We start from the raw sequence: 20,132 nt of genomic DNA, 5'->3' as shown, positions 1-20,132 counted from the left end.
AAGTTTATTTTGAAGGAAGAGCAAATGGGATAGACTCCTTTACCCATGAAGAAAGGTCTCCAAAGTAGCTCTCAGAAAAGACATTACTTGAGTCTACTTCATTTCTACCAGAATTAGTTTGTTAACAAGTATCTGTGAGCTATCACTAAGTGTTGGCCTGTGGAGCATATTTCAAATGTATAAGACACAGCCCCTCTCTGGTTCCTGTGGTATCATTCTCTTCATATTCTTTGCTATGGACAGTGGCAGTGTCCTATTGTGGCAGTGTGGATCCTATTAATGTCACTTCTCCTATGTGCCTGCAATGAGGAGTACAAAGACCTAGAATTACTGAAAACATTTCTCCCTAGTTTCTGACTTAAACACAGTTGAGTACTATAACATGAAACAAATAGACTTGGAAAACTGTGTTTTGTTAACTAGGAATATTAAAAAAAAGAGAGATGTGATTATAATCTAGAATATCAGAGAGATCTTCATTGAGGAAAGGATGCTTCACCTGAGCATAGAGGGGTGAACACAAAACCAAGGTGGAGGTGGACACAGCATGTGTGTGGGATGGCCAGGAGACTAAGCCAGGACAGAGCTCCATTTCTGAGAGTTGTAGTCCAAGGTCATGGAGGACTTGCAAAGCCAAACAACTAGACTTAATGTGATATGTTTAGCAAAGAAGCATTTGAAAATTACTTGAAAGTCAAGATTAAAAGGGTATTTTATAAAAAGTCAGTAAGTTGACAGGGCTGCAGAGTAGTGGGGGTAGGGAGCCGGAAACCTCCCCTCCTGTAGCTTTCATGTCTATGTAAAGGGATATCAGACTAACGTTTTTGGCCTCTCTCCCTACCTTTGCACACTCCACCCCTAGGGAGGAGCAATTTATGGGTAAATTTAGGAGAGGAACTAGGTGTGTATAATTCAGCCTCTCTCATAGGAAGCACTGATTCTGGTCTGTTCCTCCAAACCTGCTCCTCCACCCATCAGCCTTTCATAGGCAGTCCCCCAGGAGGGGAAGCTTGTAGTGATCAGTGCTGCTTGTGACTCAGAGGTGAGTCTGTATAATCCTAGGGCTCAGTTTAGTAGGACGACCCTAAGCTGCGTCCTCCCAACTGGTTGATGTTTTCATCACCACGTGTCTGACAATGTCTGTCAATCTCAGTTGGTTTAAAACTTGGGTGATGAAGGGGATGCTATTTATTGGTTCCCCACAGGCCCCCACTATATAGAATGGATTGGTAGATGGAAAGAAAGGAAGGGATTGAAACCAACTAGAAGACTCTGCCAGTCCTCATGCTGTGACTCAATTTAGGGTGGCTGTGGCCTAAGAGAAAGTGAGACTTGTGAAAAGAAAAAGAAGGGCTGTAACTGGGCCATAGATCTGTTGACAGGTTCTGTGTCTGAATTATTTGGTGTCTCCACAGATTCTAGTAGATTCCTTTATACATACATTCACAAATATTTATGGAGCCAGCCACCGAGTATACAGGAGTGCTAGAGATATGCAGGTCCCTGCCCTCAAGGAAAATGAGAGAGTTCTTTGAGTGAAATAAAGCGAGGTGTAAGATAGAGAGGGGGTTCCATAAACTGGTAAAGGCTGGCCTCACTGATGATGGCATCTTGCGAGGAAAAACTGAGGGAGGCACATAAGTTAGTGGGGCGGGGTAGAGAAGTTACAAATGGGGGATTTAACAACCTCAGAGTTCCCGAGGCTACAATACACTCAACTTACTTAAAGAACATAAAAGGGTGTGGCTGAAATGAGAGAAAGGGATGTGAGATGTTGTGAGACAAAGTCAGGTTAATAATCAGAGGCCAGATTGTGTGGAACAGGAAGGAGGTATACACATTGTAAGAATTTGAAGTCTGCAGGAAAGAGGCAGATTGAGCCATATGAAAGGTAGGATCAAGTGAATGCTTTTTTTTTTTTTTTAATTTTTTAAAAACATTTTTTTATTTTTGAGAGATGGAGAAAGACAGAGTATGAGCAGGGGAGGGGCAGAGAGAGAGAGGGAGACCCAGAATTCGAAGCAGGCTCCAGGCTCCGAGCCGTCAGCACAGAGCCCGACACGGGGCTTATACTTACAAACCGCGAGATCATGACCTGAGCTGAAGTCGGACGCTTAACCGACTGAGCCACCCAGGCGCCCTGTGAATGCTTTTTTAGTAGATATAGTCCTCAGAATATTGGAAGACAGGAGGAAAAGACATTAGTGGAGGGATAATATTACAATGTTAGTTAGAGGAGAAGAGAGTCTGAAGAAGTGGGAAGGGATTAGGGGCCGAGTAGAGGTGGAAGGCTTATCTTTAACAGCGAGACAAGAAGACTCTTCCTTTGAGACTGGACGGCTAATATAGGAAACAAGTATTAAATACTCACCATGTATCAGGCACTGTTCTAAGAGTTACTCATTTCTTTCTCACAGCAGGACAATGAGGTAGGTGCTCTTATTATAGCCCATCTTAAAGATGACAAAACTGGGACTCAGGTTAAGTAATTGTCCCATGGTCACACAGCCAGGAAGGGCAGAATTATGATTTCAACTTAGGCTTATTGGCTCTAGCACCTGTGGCCTTAACCACCGTACTCTTCTGTAGCACTTGTGCAAGACCTTGATTAGTGTAATGCCAACATGAAGCCAAGCATAGTATATATGAAGGAGCTCCTGCAGTGCACCAAGGATGAGGCAGTGGGATTAGGTGTTTGGGAAGAGTAAAAGAGGTGTGGAAAAAGTGTTCTGGGGGTTGTGTGTGGGATTCACCGAAATGAATAAGAGAATAAATTGTCAGGATGAAAGATAGGATAGAAATTGAGCAACATGAGTCTCTGTTTGGTGCTACGTTCTGAATATTTGTGTCACTCCCCAAATTCATATGTTGAACTCCTATCTCCTGAAGTGATGATATTAGGAGACATGGCCTTTGATAGGTGCATAGGTCATGAGGGTGGAACCCCCATGAATGGTATTCATGTTCATTTTTAAGACCCAAAAGAGCTCCCTAGCCATTCCACTACAAAAGAAATGTAATATATCTGCCCGATTTTGAAAGGCAATCCTTTTAGGTTTGTCTTAGTGTTATTCTGAAGGATTATGGGTACTCTCCATTCACACTCCACTTTGGCTTTCTTCCACATTTATTGATCTTGTTGTAAGAACTTAAATATTTCCTTAAAATTTGCCTAAATAACTTTGATTTGGAATATTGGCACTACATTGGGTTTTTGAGTTCTTTGAAAACATTAAAATGTTGCTCTTTGTCTCTCACTGCAACCATGGTCTGACCTTTGGAATCCTATTCTTGTGACTTCATTCATTGTGCGGACTCAGGCAGTCCAGATTTTCTCAGGAAACCAGATTACCTGAACGTTTCTTTCATTTATTGTAATCTGGGGTATGGTGGTTTTTAAAAAGATAAAATTTCAGGGGCCTTTGGGTGGCTCACTTGGTTGAGTGTCCAACTCTGGGTTTCGGCTTAGGTCACGATCTCACGGTTCATGGGTCCGAGCCCTGCGTCCAGCCCCACGTCGGGCTCTGCGCTGTCAATGCAAAGGCTGCCTGGGATTCTCTCTCTCTCACCCTCTCTCTCTGCCCCTCCCCTGCCTGTGTTCTTACTCTCTGTCTTAATAAATAAATAAATAAATAAATAAATAAACTTAAAAAAAAGATAGAATTGCATAAAGTAACCAAAATGAAAGCACATAACCATTTCATAATTATATAAGCAAATATAATATACCTATAATTATTATTTATATTATTATTACATATATATCGTGTCTAAGGGCTTCATACCAAATCGCATACAGTCTGGGCAGGAGGATTGTGGGTGCTGGGTTATGGAGGCAGAAACTTTTTGTTGTTGCTTTTTACATTTCTTTCTGATTTTTTGAATAATTTTATTAAATAATGTAGTGCATATGTGACAAATGTGAAATAGCATCTGAAACCTGAGTCATCAGAGTAGTGCAGCCATAGAGCCTTGGAGGCTCAGAGGAAGACAGTTGTTTTCAACTAGAGGGGATGAAGGTCTTCAGGAATAGGTGAGATTTTTGTACCGGCCCTCACGTGGGAGGAAAGAACGGACAAGCAGAGGCAAGGGGAGATCTAGGCAGGGAGGTCAGTGGGAGAACATGCACCAAGGTTGGGAGGGATGAGTTGTAGAAACAACATCGGGTCACCTGGCTGAAATATGAAGGAGTGGAGAAAAGTGCCTGCATCGTGTGAAAGCTCACTGAGGAAAGTCATAACAGAGGGATCAGGCTAACATCTTCTGAACCTCCTGATCCATCCTAATATCCTTAGAAGTGGGACAGCCACCTGTGACATATTCTTGCCAAAAAAAAAAAAAAAAATCTAAATGAACCTCAAGGTCTAAACAGCAGTTGACAGAAAACATGGGAAACGGAGGAACATTTAAACAATACTGTGAGGATACACCAAGTCCAGGATGTAAGAAGTTCTACAGGACAAATGAACTAATTTCTTCAATAAATACGTGGCATGAAAAAAAAAAAGGAGAAAAAGAGAACTGTTATAGATTTAAAGAGATTTAAAACACATATCAACCAAATCAGTGTGTGAGCCTCAGTTGAACAAACCATCCATATAAAGAAATTTTTTGAGACAATCTGGGAAAATTAGATACAGAGTAGGTATTAGATGAGGAATTATTCATGTTATTGGGTGTGAAAATGGTGTGTGTGTGTGTGTGTGTGTGTGTGTGTGTATTAAAGTTTTATCTGTTAGATTAGAGATACCGCTGAAGTATTTATAGTAGAAATGATAAACTTTAAGCAATTTCCTTTCAAATATTCCAGCCAAAAACCCCAAACAAAAAACAATAAAAAGCCAGAGCTGGAGGGGGTGGGGGATATGAAAAGAAGAATAGCAGAAACTTGTTGTTTGAAGCTGAGGGATAGGTCCGTGGTTGTTTATTTTAGTTTTCTACATGCTTTCAAGTGTGTTTGAAATTTTCCATAATCAAATGTTTCAAGGAGTTTGAACTTTACTGTGTAGCACCAGGAAAGCTGTGAATGGTTTTGGGCTGAGAAGGGGGCACAGGAAGGGCTGAGTGGCCCTGGTGACAGTGCAGGAGATGGCCAGGGGGAAGGCGGACAAGAGGTGCGAGCTCATTTAAGACCTTGATTAGGTCTTAAAGGTACAACTTTCCAGTTGTAAATTAAAAAAGTCACGGGGCTGGAAGGTACAGCATGGCAGCTATAGTTAATAACACTGCACTGCATGTTTGAAAGTTGCTAAGAGAATAAATCTCAAAAGTTCTCATCACAAGAAAAAAATGTTTTGTAACGAGGTATGCTGACGGATCTTAACTGGACTTACCGTGGTGATCATTTCACAATATATGCAAATATCGAATCATTACGTTGTACACCTGAAACTAATATGATGTCGTATGTCAGTTATATCACGGTATTAAAAAACACCCAAACAAACCTTAATTAAGGTGGTGGCCATAAGAACGGAAACTGTTTTGAGAACAGATAGAGGAAATAATAGCAAAAGAGGAACTCTGGTACGTTGGCGGTACAGAAGTGAATCAGGTGCATTGTGTGGAAAATTCCCTTCTTCCTCTTCAGTAAATAGCAATCTTTGTCCTTAAACCACTGCACTGGTATTACAGGACGAAGAGAAGAGGAAGAAGGGGTCTTCACTAGAGGAACTGAACCGGCTCTTCACGCTCCAAAGTGGAAAGCAAGAGGGAAAGGAAGAGTTCTGGGTTTGGGTTTGGGTTTTGGTTTTTCTCTCCCTTTTTCACAAGGAATTACTCTCATGGTTTCAGTATGAAATTTTTTGGGTCCAGTGATTCATTTTGATCATCCTTTCCTGTTTTACTGAGGAAATGGTTATAATCATTGTCAGCGGTCCCATCTGAATCATTTATGATATTAGTTAAGATAGATATTATTCATTTGTGAAATTGAACACTTTACAATAATGTGTGTGAGGTTAATTAAATGAGTTGAAATGATACAGTCTGGGGAAATAAAAGTTGAACTATAAGTTAATGAAAGCTTAGATTTAAATACATACCTTCTGATTTGTCAGTAGCACAAATATTAAAAATAAACTTCAGATAGAAATAGAAAGTAGCAATTATTAGAGATTAAAGAGAAATGGTAGTTCTCTGGCCCTCTAGAACTCAAAGAAAATTAACACTTCACACAGGAAATATTGGTGAGGTCTGATATAAACAGGCCCTCCGGAGTGGAATACGCACCCCAGAGGATAGTTTGCTGATCACATTTGCTCTCTTCTTCTTGATTTTTCTTTCTCAAGAAATTAACGCTACAAACTGCAGCCTGTAAGGATGGACCATTTCCTGTGACCAACACCAGTCTTTTCTGTCTCAGTTTAATGTACCTATTTAAGGAGGGCTGAGACAGGTGGGGGGAAAAGTCTGGAAATACAATGAATTCTTTACCCTTACTCTGCATCAAGAAGGTGAGGGGACTTTGGAAATTCCCGGGAAGGATTTCCCATCCAGTCCACCCAAGTCAGAAAGAGGTGAGATTTTAGTCAGGTTTGCTGCTGACTTGGGCCCAATTAAAGCAGAATTTCTTTCTTTCTTTCTTTCTTTTTTTTTTAATGTTTATTTATTTTTGAGACAGAGAGAGACAGAGCATCAGCGGGGGAGGGGCAGAGAGAGAGGTAGACTCAGAATCCGAAGCAGGCTCCAGGCTCCGAGCTGTCAGCACAGAGCCCGACGCGGGGCTCGAACTCAAAGACCGTGAGATCATGACCTGAGCTGAAGTCAGACACTTAACCGACTGAGCCACCAAGGCGCCCCTAAAGCAGAATTTCTAATTCATGCTAGCTGTTGTAAAAAGCTCTCAGGAAGGAAAGAAAAGGAGAGAAAAATTCCTAGCTAAAAGCAAGAAAGATGGTTTTATTTTGCTCAGGGATGCATAGCTGAGCCACTGGGTCACAGGACAGATGGGGGTGGAGGAACACATGGTTACGAGGCTTATTATGGAAAAGCTCGAACTACCATCAGCGCTTGATGGAAATGAGTGGGGGAGAGGTAGCAGCAGTGTCTCTAACAGCACTGCCTCCCTTATTACATTATCCAAAAAGATAGATAACTGAGAATAGGCATCCATTATCTCTCTCTACAAAGGGATTAGTGTGGGTTGCAAGAAATTAATGGCTTTTGAGTTATCACAGAAATACTAATGAATGTCAGGACCAGAGATGTAAAGCAGGTAAAATTGGCTTTTCTCTGCCTTATTTCTCTCCTTTTCTTTTTTGGTTTGCTATTTTAAGATCTGGATCTGTGTTGGGTTTATTTCTTTACTTTTTATTTTTTCCCTTCAGCCAAGATCAGAAATCATGCCCTTTGGAAGTGTGATTTGTCTTCTTTAGGGAATGACTTCATTAGTTTATGACTGTCTCCAGTGTGTATCAGCAAGAGATTTAGAAACATCTCAGAAATGAAAATCTCTGTCAGGGAAGAGTGCTGCCTCTTGCATGGATGTCATTTGCATGCCTGATAAAAATATCAGGAAGTCTCCCAAGTCACAGTTGCCTTCTATTAAAATACTAAACTTGTATACATTGCAGCTAATCGTTGATTAAAGATGGCACAACCAGATAAACTTGTGAAACAGGGGAAGAGAAAGGAATTATATCTACCAAATGCTGGGCGTTGTGCTACAAGCTTTATTTCTCATTTAATAAGTACTTTCTAAGAGCCTGCTATGTAGTAGGCATTGTACTCTGTGTTGTAAAAAAGAATGAAAAGACAGACCTCTTCTCTTTCCTCAGTGGAGCTTATAGTCCAATGGGGAGGACAGACTTTTTTAAAAACTTCAAAATTGTATTTGTTCAAAAATTTAAATAAACTATTATAATACAGCCTGACAAGAGTCCATCAAAGAGGAATAATAGGGATACCTGATACTGACCCGGGGTGCGCGCGTGTGCAGATGAGGGGTTGAGGGAATCGGGACAGGGTCTGTTCCCGGAAGACAGGATGGCTAAGTGAAGGGTAAGCGTGTGGTAGCTAGTGGAAGCAGTAGGAAGGAGCACTGTAAGCAGGCGGGAACAGTATAAAGCACAGTCAGGCTCAGAGGTGAGAGAGAACTGCTATGTAAGCAGAGACCTAAAACATGGGCTGGTTGAGTCCAGCCCGGGGAACCGGTTACAAGACAGAAGGCTCATGAACTGGCCTTGAAGACTAACAGGGGTATCTGAGAAACAGGAGTTTATGAGAAGCATACTTCATGCTCTGTCCTCTCCATGGGCGGTTCCTGGCTTTACTAAAACCCAAATAATGTGTATTAGCAAGGAGTTAGGTCAAGAGGTAGGAGGAATATTCGCTCTCATGTATTTGGTTTTCTGTAGAATATTACCTAGAAAACATGAAATCCTGGTGAAGTGCCAATTATTTCATGGACCCGTGGGGGAGAGTCAGTTTTCCACACAGACCTCCGCATGTCACACTGACATTGCAGACCGCCCCCCACCAATACTTAATCTTATGCTCATAATTCCACCCTAGGTAGGCTATTGTGGACCTGAGATTTCCCCCCAATTGCATCTTGTGAATTGTACTGTCTTGGAATTGTGCTACCTCTACTGTGTTTAGTTTGAACCAGAAGGATGTCATTCCCTGATCTCTGGTTTCTTACACCTGCCTTATCGTCTCCTTGAGTTCATTCGTATCAATGAATTAATACATGGCTTCTTTTGTTTTTCCTTTCTAGAACACAAGCAAGCATTCCCAAATATTCTGAAGAAGGGGTACCTGGAGATCAGGAAGGACCATGACAGTTACTGGCAGAGCTGTTACGCAGAACTCTCACCCTACAACTTATCCTTCTACAGCCTAGACAGCAGTGGCAATCAAGCCCTCTATGCCACCTGCCAGCTTTCACACTTCCAGAGCATTTCCGTGTTGGGCAACCTTGAGGCCAGGCTGGTGGATACTGTTCTGTATGACAACACTCAGCTCCAGTTAAAGGCAGAGTCACCGTGGGAGGCTTTGGACTGGGGGCAGAAGCTTTGGGAAGTCGTGCACGCCACGGTGCCTGGTTACGTGGGAAGGCAGGATGAGCTGGCAAACTCCCCAGGACTTGGTCATCACGCTGACTGTACACAGAACCATTGTTTACAGAAGAAATCCAGTGAGTTGCTCGCACCATCACCTGTCTTGGAGAGCCCCAAACAGTACCAAAACATCATCAAATCAGGGACGCTGTACAGGCTAACCGTCCAAAACAACTGGAAGGCATTTACTTTTGTGCTGAGCAGGGCCTACCTTATGGCTTTCCATCCCGGCAAGCTAGACGAGGATCCCCTGCTAAGCTACAATGTGGACGTGTGTCTGGCTGTCCAGATGGACAACCTAGATGACTGTGACTCTTGCTTTCAAGTCATTTTCCCCCAAGATGTCCTCCGCCTCCGTGCAGAGACCCGGCAGAGGGCTGAGGAGTGGATGGAGGCTCTGAAAACAGCGGCCAATGTGGCGAGGAGTTCAGAGCAAAACCTGCAGGTCACCCTGAGGAGCAGACCCAAGGATCAGATGGGCAGGCATGAACTCAGGAAGAACAAGCGTCAGTCTGTGACCACCAGCTTCCTCAGCATTCTGACAACCTTGTCTCTGGAACGAGGACTCACTGCTCAGAGTTTCAAATGTGCAGGTAGGAAGCAAATTTTTAGTCTAAATGTCCCTAAAGAACAACCTGAATCCTGCAATTGGAATTCACTATAAAAATCCCCTCGATGGGCTAGTCACATGTACCTCTTGTTTGAAAAGCATCTCTCCTTCAAGGAGTTTCCTACCGCAAAACGTCTGTCTATCTTCATGCCATGCTGGTGAAGTCAGTAGAAGGAGATAGGCTATACGCTGCTGAGTCCAAATGACTTAGCCGAAGCATAACCAGACTAGAATCTAGGCTTCTTGCCTCTGCTGTGATTCCATTTCCTCTGTCTTTTTACATAAAGGTCACTGGGAATGTGGATGTCACAAATTGTCTCACAAGAGATATTCAGACCCAAAAGCTGACTGCTGACACTTCTTACTGAAAAACAAACAAACAAAAAAAAAAACCCGTCTATAGCCAGTAACTGTCATTGATCATGACCTTGTCAAATCCTGTTAAGGAAGAATCTAAAGTCAGCCCTGACAGAAAATCTGGAGGTGACTAACAGCAGGGTAGATGATGATTCAGCAGATGACCTCTGAGTCATGATGGGCCTGTGCCTCATCCTGGGGAAGCCCAGGGCTTCTGAAACTGCTATGGAAGGGTGAGACACAAAGTAGAGTTGAAGGCCAATTATCTGTTATTTCTTAAAACCCTATTACTGCTTCTCTCTCCTACTTCTCATCCCTTTCACTTTCCCCTGAACAGTAAACTAGACAGAAGAAAATCTTCCCTAAACCAAATCTATGTATCTACTAGAAACTAAATCAAATTATTTCCCTTTCACTAAACCCCACAATTTGGGACAAGAAATTTTCCTTAAGGTAAATTTACCATGAAGGTAATCTAATTGGAAACCTGATTTGGAAGATTTTAATTCAAGTGTGTCAGATTGAAGTATCTTATTTAAAAGTGAATGGGACACTCACCAGCAGCCAAGACCAAATTTTCAATTTTTGCTTGTCCCTGCATTGAAAGCCAAATAGTGGTGGCACAGGGAAAATTTGAATTTAGGTTAGTTGTGATGGTTCCCTTTTCTGCTGAAAAATAATGTACCTAACGAGGGGATTAAGTGAATCATCCCTGCTTTCTCTAGAGGGGCTCTGTAACTGTGGAGCAGAAACTCGCGGGGTTGGGTAGGAGAGACCAGAAACACTGAGCCGGTAAGGAAGCTGCACTAGGTGATGTGCATGTATCTGCAGGTGTGAATGACCTTGTGTGAAGTCAGTCAGCTACTTTTGCAAAATGGTTTTGAAATAGGGGGCCACTGGCTTTACCATAGTTTGTAGAAATTACTGACATTTTAGTGTCTTATTAGTGCATGCGTTATATTTCAACATTCAGTCACTCAACAATAACTTATTGATGCTAATTCTGGGAACATTCTGGAATCATGATACACTTCTGTGGCTTTGGATTGCTGATAGGGTCAACAAATCTGTTGTGTTATTAGAATCGAGGAGAATAGCTGAGCCTAGTTCTCAAGGTAGAGACTGGAATCGCTGAGTTGGGAAACTTTCTAGCAAAAGGGGGAAGAAAAGTCTCAAGGGTTACACAGGGATTGTCACCTAGTTGACCCCTAGTCCACCTTTCTCTCATAAGTTTGCTTCCTGACGGAGGGTGCACTGCCCGCGTTCTGGACTTCATTAGCAGCGTTTCTAGCACTCAGAGGAAGGAGAAACACAGGTCCAGGTAGCATGCAGCAGGTCCATCACATCTAGCAGTTGGAGAAATGAAAATGGGAAGAAGACAAAAAAGGGTGAGTAGAAGAGGCAGGGAGAAGGAAACTAAGTAGAAAAGAACAGGGGAAGGATTACCGAATGGTCAGGGACAGAACTTTTTGGCAGCTGCTTTACTTAGGTTCTGTGTTTTAAGATGTCTCCCTGTGCTGTCTAAATATCCCCACTGTTTGACCTGGTTGGAGAACAGGTTGAGGATGGGTGGTAATAGGGAATCCAGGAGGCAAGAGAAATGTAATCTGAAACTCATTTGCCCTGCTTAGCTCTTACCTTCGTGCTTTGGTTGGGAGTTCTAATAAGGCACGGCGGGGGGCGGGGAGGGGGGCGGTTCTAATTTGGGGTGGAGAGAAGTCAATCCTAATTTGTGCAGTATGGCCGATTCCAAAGTAGCAATTTTTATTTCCTTTCAGTGCCCCTTCAATCGGAAAATGCTACGTTCAGTTGCTTTGTGGTACACATGGTTTACCAGCTTGCTTTTCATTTTCCCTAATTCCAGTATGCAATACTGGTTTCCTACCCCAGGTAGGAATACTCCATCTCCTGTAGGGGGCAGAGTCTCAAAAGAAAAAGGCTAAAACTCATTAAGCAAACCTCTGAATGTTTTTTAAATTTCTTGGGAGGCTGTTCATTATATTAAAGATTATTATATCAGATGGAACTTTAAAAATCGATCTGTTTCTCACAAACACAATTAATCTAAACCAGCCGTCTATTCATTTAGTACTCGTGTCCCCTAATGTTTCATCCTTGTAAAGATATGCATTCGGTGAAAAAGCTGGTTGCATAGTATGTTTATCTTCTAAAATGGCAAAATGTCCATTAAGTTGTTTTTAGTTGAACTTGGCATTATCTATTATTTTAAGGAGAAGCTAATTCAGAATATTGCATGGTTCTAATGACTCTCTTTAGAATATAAGTTCTTATGTCCACTTAGTCCCTACCCCCTTAAATATTTTTTTGAGGATTTATTTATTATTCCCCGTTAAATACTTCTGATGAAAAAACTTTAGAAGGGGACAGTTGCACGGAGTAGCTCTTTATTGTGATGTCATTCGGTTGCAATCCAGGCGAGCTACAAATGTTGGCTTTAAATCTACAGATTAGTGCAGTTGGCCTTATTTCATTAAATTCTTTCTGTAGGTGAAGAATTTTTGATATCCTTTTTGGAAACTTAAAGAGCCCCTGCAGAGAAAATGGACCATGACCATCCCCAAATGCCTGAGGTTATGGTTTTGAAAATACACGCTTATGCGTGTAACTTTGTATCTCTTAACATGTGCTTGAACTTTTTATAGTTGTATTTGATTATGTGTGGTTTGTTCCATGGCTTCCTCTCAGCTCCACGGCTGCCTCATTCTCGGAAGCCCCAGTCACGGTGGTCGTCTTGTTGTTCTGGAACCTACCTTGGTCATTCTTGCCTTCAGGGCCTTGGCGCTTGCATTTTTTTCTTCCCAAAAACATGCCTTTGAAAATGAAGCTCTTCCATTCATCCTACCACTTACCGTGTGCCGAGTTTCTTCCCAGGTGCCAAAAACTCAGGTGCACGTGGAGGAGTCTTTGCTCTAAGAAAGCGGCTGTGCCCCTTGCCCTCGTGGAACTTGCAGTCCGCCAGGGGAGGCGGTTGTTAATCCGAGAATTACATCACGAGGGGCACACGGCAGCTGTGACGAGAGCTAGAGAAGTGAGGCCCACACACTGGATCAGAGAATGGCCAGGGGTGGTCTCAAGGAGAACTATGTGAAATTGCAGCTCTCCAGTCATTTTTGACCCACAGAAGGAGTTTGATAGGGTTGAACTTAATACTTGACCCTGAAGTCCCAGAAGGTTCCTGAGCAGAGGAGCATACGGTGAAAGTGGGATTTCAGAACATTTCATTTGGTGCTGCTTTAGTACAACTTTTCAGAAACACCTCTGTGGAAGAAAATGAGGTGCGATTCTTCAGCGAAGAATCTGGTTGGGATTCGAAGTTTGGTTTGGCAATGAGGCGTCTGTGGTATTGAAATATTAATGCTAAAACAAATGATTACGCGGCTTATTAAAATATTTATGAAGTATGTAGCTATAAGTGGTTCTAAATTAGGTTGTTCACAAAATGCCGTATAAATCCGATCATAAGGCAGCAGTCCTGTTTTCTTCAGGAATTAGACATGGGCACATACCTGTTTCCCCTCAGAAGATATGTGGACTGCATACAGCTATTTTTCCTGTAATTTCCCAGCAGTCAGGAAACCTACCAACTGAGCACTGTAAGAAAAGGGCCCAGGGCCTTGTGTTAGGTGCCGCTGCCACTAAACCCTTCCTTCTGTCCCTGCTTTATAATCTGGGAGTGATATCAGATGGCCACCGTGGGACAGTGTTCCTGATTCTGACCGGAAGCTGAAAAATGTTAACAGAAGACACAGCAAGAAAAACAGTGAGCCGAGGGGATCCCCTCCACCCTTTCCACACTGTCAGTTTTATGGTTTTACTCCTTCGGCTGCTGTTTAACCTCTTGGGACTGCTGTTGGTAATTACATCTCTCTGGCATTAAGAGCTTTTGCTTTCCTTTTTTTACCCCCAGCCCTTGGGAGGAGTAAGCCCAAGGGGGGGAAAAGTTTTGCTGTGAATTCTTCAGCCATTTAGTGCAAATTCCTGTAATTACCGGCATTGTGTCCTCTCTGAATGGCACATAATACAGCAGAAGCCATTCCTAATTGAGACCTTACAGGAGGTACAAATCCTCTCTTTGTTCAGCCTGACAAATTAGTGCCAGAAAGTGGCAGGGTCCGAGTGGGAATCAAAGGCAAGAAACACAAAGATGGAACTTAAGGCTACAGTAATAACCCTCTCTTGTCCTGAAGGGAAAAAAGGAATGACCAAGGAAAAGATGAAGTTGTTTTTTTTTTTTTTTTTTTTTTTTTGTTATAAATTCCCTTGACGTGACAGCACCTCGGGGCTGCTCTATTTATTTAGCAAAAGTGATTAAATAGTAATACAACAGGGCCGCCCATTGTTTCCCTGGGTGCCCCTACCTCACAGACCCCTGCTGCCTCGGCTAATTGATTGACAATGAACCTCTGATAAAGAAGTATGTTGTTAGGACCTAGGTGGGGGGGAGCACTTTTTCTCTCTCTTTGTGTGTCTGAGCGAGTGTGTGTGTGTGTGTGTGTGTGTGTGTGTGTGTGTGTATGTGTGTGTGATTTCATTTTTGTTTGAATTGCACTCTAGTTTTTCTTTGCCCCCACCCCTTCTCGCCCCTTCTGGCCCCTTCTCTCCCCTTGCCTTTTTTCTCCAGAGCTTTTCGGTGGCTGCTCCCAGAGGATACAAACAGGTAGAGAGGAATGAGAATTGTAGTGCAGGCTTTTGACAAGTTTATCTTTGGAGCAAACTTCCTCCTCTCCCCCTGCTCCGTTTAAGACAGAACAGCAGTGTGAGAAGGGTGAAAAGGAGAAAGGGGCTGATTATTAGTACTTCAGGGTCACAGAAGTTTTTTCTTGTTGTTATTTTCTCATTTGTGAGGATGGATGTCTGAAACTAGTCTTTGAACTAAGATTTTTCTCTTAAATTCCTTACTCAACTTTGAAAAAAAATTTACCCACTAATAACATTTACATGTTGGGGTGAGGGCGGCTGTGGAGTAAGAAATAACCATTTGAATGATTTCGTCTCTCCCCAGTTCCTGAGAAGCCGGGATTGGTTATTTGAGCGTGGAATCTGGCTGCTGGGGGCGTAACTCCGTCCCCCCAGGACGCTGGAAGCAATGGGAAGAGGACTAAAGGCCTCTAGGCAGATAATTAATAGCCCCTGGTTATATATGCTCAACTAGCTGAGCAGAAGCTAAATCCCTAATTTAACTCCGTTACAGCTGCAAAAACAAATCATTTCAAGCTCCTATGAAAGCAAAATATATTAAACAAACAGTATCGACCTTGTTAATACCACAAGGCATTTCGTCTGATAAATGAGGGCGTCTTTCTGGCAAAGGCCTATTTTATGACATCGTTTAGACATAAAGTATACCTTTACCCTGGTAATACAAGCATCCCTGATAGAAAGTATGGAGTGGTTAATTATTCATTAAATAGCTGCCAGTCTGGAAGTAAGCAACATTTCTGAGTTGGGGTAGTTACTTACTGGCCTTAGCATAAATCATGCAGAATAGCAATTCTTAAGAAAAAGAGAAATTGAATTTGGGAGCTGATTATGCATGTGAGTCTAGGTAAAGAAAGATATGTGGGTTTTTAACAAGGGAAGTTGTATATTATGCTCTTGAAGGGGAAAAAAAACTTTTAGCATAGCCAAAATCTGTTTTGATTCTCATGTGAAAAATTAGGGGATCCTCTAGTAGCCAAAGTGCAAGATCTGCTAAGGAAAAGAGGGACAGAAATAAAAAGAATTGACTTTCCTTGATATCTCCAATTCCTATCTTTAGTACTGTTTTCAAATTTGTGTCCCACTTGCTAGGAATGATGATAATAAGGTGAAGATTTATTTGAGTTAAGGAATAGGAAGGTAGCCAATTGGAGGAGAATAAGGCAATAAAGAAAAACTTAGATATTCCCCTCCAAACATATAAAGAGCTTGGATAAAAGAGAATTTTTTTTTAGTTTGTTGTTGCCTTTTTATCTTGTGTTGTCTTCTTTTTAGTGTATTGAGTTGTTGTCTCCCAGAGGAGAAGTCTCATATGTGTGTGTCCTGAAGGGCTAAGTTTTATTTCCCTAACCTTTAATATGACCATGAAAGGGCTGCTGATCGGCAGATCTTTCAGTGGAGTTCTGGTGGTGGGTTCATTTCAACAAGCATTTATTCAACCCCTCATGTGCACCACATACATGCTCTGCCAGGCACCTTGGGATATGCAAGTAGGAGTAATATGCAGGCTGTGCTCCTTAGTGATTTATAGAATCCCCTCCAAGAGGACATGGGGCTTATAGGGGGTGAACAGGAGAATGGGACTGGGAGGTAAGGGGCTAGGCTGTCATGGCCACTGGCTTGGAGTTCGACACACTCCCTTTCTGGCTATGCTAGAGAATCCCTGTTGTAGAGAATTTGAAAACTAAAGAGTTAAAGTAGCGTCTCTTCCCACTTCCCCATTTTATTTTATTTTTTAAAGTTTATTTTGAGAGAGAGAGAGTGAGTGCATGTTCATATGGGGGAAGGGCAGAGAGAGAGAGAGAGAGAGAGAGAGAGAGAGAGAGAGAGAGAGAATCCCAAGCAGGCTTTACGCTGGTAGCATGGAGCCCAGTGTGGGCTAAGTCACCCAGATGCCCCTCACTTTCCCATTTTAAAATTCATCCTTGGATTTCCTATAGAATTCAACTCCAGGAAGTCTCCTTGGCTTTTACTACCCATCTATCAAAGATAAAACTTGAATTTTGGGGGGTGCCTTGGTGGCTCAGTCAGTTGAGCCTCCGATTCTTGATTTCTGCTCAGGTCATGATCCCATGGTTCGTGGGATCGAGCCCCGTGTCTGGCTCTGTGCTGACTGCAGGGAGACTGCTTAGGATTCTCTCTCTCCCACTCTCTCTCTCTGCCCTGCCCCTACTCATGTGAGCTGTCTCTTTCTGTCTCTCAAAATAATTAAATAAATTTTAAAAAAACTTGAATTCTTGTTATGGGCTCATTGTGTAGTAGGTGCTATGGGAGATGTAAGAGAAGCAAAGATATGGTCTGGACCCTCATGACTCATCCCCTGGTTGAGGATGCACAAAAGAAAATGAGGAATTACTGGACAGCCAGGTCAGGTCCATGCCCAAGCATTTGGGCTTTTTTTCTTTTTTTCCTGGGACAGTGCCCATAGGCATTCTGAATGGTCAGGTTTGACATACACAACACAACCTCTGACACAACTAGGCTGTCCCGGACCCAGGTAATAGAATGGTTTACCTTTATACCAAGAAGGTTGGGAAAGCACCAAAATCTGCATGTGGTGTGTGCCCAGGCTGGCTTTGAGGAGTTCGGGCTGTGAGACCTAGAGTTAGGAGGTTGTCTAAAACGAAAAAACACGCCAACAGGCCCTATGGTGGTTCCATGTGAGCTAAGTGTGTTTGTGACAGGATCAAGTGTGCTTTCCTTATTGAGGAGCAGAAAATCATGGAATTGTTGAAGGTGCAAGCACAGAGTCAGAAAGCTAAATAAAAAAGTGAAGATTTTTTGAGTAGTAAAAAAATCAAAAGACTTGTTCTGTTAAAAAAAGAGGGGCGCCTGAGTGGTTCAGTCTGTTAAGCATCTGACTCTTGGTTTCAGCTCAGGTCATGATCTCACAGTTTCATGAGTTTTAGCCCCATGTGGTGGCAGCACGGAGCCTGCTTGGGATTCTCTCTCTGCCCTTCCCCCACTCGCACTGTCTCTGTCTCTCTCAAAATAAATAAATAAACGTTTAAAAAAAAGAAAGGAAAAAAGAAAAGCATTTGGCAAAATCCTCAACATGGAAAAACATGGGTTTTTCAGAGATTATAGTCATGCCATTTTGTGAATGATTGGCAGCTTTACACAAGGATTGTTGACAAATGGATCCCTTTCAGCCTACCATGTTGTTGGTAAGGTACATGATAATAATGAGAATGAGCATCATTTAGTAATTAGGATCAACAACTCTGGAATCAGAGTGGGTTTCCAGATTTGCTACTTACTATGTGACCCTACATAATTACTTAACCTTTCTGCATCTCCATTTTTTAATCTCAGATGTGAGAAAATAATCACGTCTATCTCGTAAGTTTGTAGGAGGAATAAAATGAGGTAAAAGGGCTTGGAAAAGTGCCTGGCATATAGTAAGTGCTATATAAGGATTAACTCCTTTTATTATTTGTCTACATAGGACAGTAATTATCTGGATAAAGATATCAGGCATACTTATCAAATTTGGAACTCTTGAAACTATATTGGACAACTAGAGGGTATTATGCTAAGTGAAATTAGTCAGAGAAAGACAAAGATCATATGACTTCACTCATATGAGGACTTTAAGATATAAAACAGATGAACATAGGGGAGAGAAGCAAAAATAATATAAAAACAGGGAGGGGGACAAAAACATAAGAGACTCTTAAATATGGAGAACAAACAGAGGGTTACTGGAGGGGTTGTGGGAGGGAAGATGGGCCAAATGAGGAAGGGGCATTATGGAAAATCTACTCCTGAAATCATGTTGCACTATATGCTAACCTGGATGTAAATGAAAAAAATAAAAATAATAATAATAAATTAAAAAACTATGTTGGACAACTAATATGTTGAATGACAGAATCCAGATTCTGAAACACAAGCTAGAGAAATGGACCAAACAAGTGATATGGGGCACCTGGGTGGCTCAATCAGTTGAGCATTTGACTCTTTATTTCAGCTCAGGTCATTAGCCCAGGGTCGTGGGATTGAGCCCCATGTCCGGCTCTGTGCTGAGCATGGAGCCTACTTGGAATTCTCATTTTCTCTCTCTCTCTCTCTCTCTCTCTCTCTCTCGCTCTGCCTCCCTCCCCCACTCGCACACTCTTTCTCTCTAAAATAGAAAGAAAGATGTGATTTTCGTAGGGATAAATAGATAGTCCCATGCTTGTATTCAGAAAATTAACTACAAAGATAGATCTGATGGCCATGGGTGAAAATCAGCACAGTGTCAAGAGCCCTGACAAATAACACTGAAAGAACTGGAATTGTGACCTCCAGGCAAGTCACTTAACTTGTCTGAGCTAGTTTTCTCATCTGCAAGATGAAGAGATTTATTAATTCAGCCCTTCTGCAAATGTTTATGGAAGCCCTACTATGTTCTAAGCATTATGTTTGATGAACAGAGTAATCCCATTATTTGCTCTCACAGAAATTCAAAACTGGAAGCCAGACAAATGAGTAATTATAGCATGCAGTTGAACTCAAAGGTCTTTGAATTTCCTTCCAACACTTCCATCTGTCTGGGATATTTTAGAGGGGATGGCCTTGCTCTATATGGTCCCTTTTATCTCTTATTCTGTGATTTTTTTTTGGCTGTCTATCGAAGATTAGAGAAAATTATATTAATGTGGTCCCTCCATTTAAACTTCATTTAATAATAATACCTTTTTCCTTTGAGGAAGGCATTTTAAACCAGTAGAAATATCACTTGACTAAGAAGACAGGAGTTGGGAATCTTTTTCCTGACTCTGATGTTTATCATTGGATAAATTTGCCTTTTTATCCTTTTTTGCAGTCTAATTTTTTCTGTCTAGAAAATAATTTTAAATAAAAATAAATGTGCATTAAGAATCTGGATACACACTGAAGTAGTAATATGACTATGGAAGAAGAAGAATGGTATATAGTTTGAGTTTTGAACTATTTCACATTCTAAAATTCAGAGAGATTTGATCACTTTATATAAGTAGGCTGTTTGATTTTATAGGATATAAATTTGCTTTTTGATTTATTCCTGGTATCTCATCATAGAAGTCACATGTTGGTCTTTGATATGTTTCAGAAGAATAAAATCATTTTGAATTTCAGAAGATATGGATCTTTTGATAGACCTTCCTGAACTTCATAGACCATAGCTGTGCTATCTTTTTTTTTTTTTTTTTTTTTTTAAAGCTGTTCATTTCTCCCAGTCTTTGTTGCTATACTTTGGTCTGGAAAGTTCTTGTCCCTTTTTGTAGCTTCCTTTATGGCTAACATTGTTCTCATCATGTGTTCATTTCCAGCTAAACTTCTAAAGTAAGTGTTAATGTACTGTTGGACTCTACATTGAGTTAATAGTTTCTATTTACTGACATTTCATTGGGAGAGAA

The 20,132-nt window shown here is 41.7% G+C and overlaps 1 protein-coding gene across 9 annotated transcripts in view; it reads left to right on the top strand.

Annotated features, from left to right (window-relative positions):
* Nucleotides 1-20,132, top strand: part of PLEKHM3 (pleckstrin homology domain containing M3) — a 199,280-nt gene that overhangs the window by 37,182 nt on the left and 141,966 nt on the right. For all 9 annotated transcript variants that reach the window (XM_045480986.1, XM_045480977.1, XM_045480978.1 and 6 more), the window contains one exon: nucleotides 8,720-9,655. In XM_045480986.1, coding sequence (XP_045336942.1) covers nucleotides 8,720-9,655 — 936 coding nt within the window. The remainder of the gene's footprint in view (nucleotides 1-8,719; nucleotides 9,656-20,132) is intronic.

The sequence above is a fragment of the Leopardus geoffroyi genome, chromosome C1 (genome assembly GCF_018350155.1).
Source record: "Leopardus geoffroyi isolate Oge1 chromosome C1, O.geoffroyi_Oge1_pat1.0, whole genome shotgun sequence".
NCBI classification, from domain to species: Eukaryota; Metazoa; Chordata; class Mammalia; order Carnivora; family Felidae; genus Leopardus; species Leopardus geoffroyi.
The sequence above is the reverse complement of the archived record's forward strand: the minus strand, read 5'-3'. Positions and strand labels throughout refer to the sequence as shown.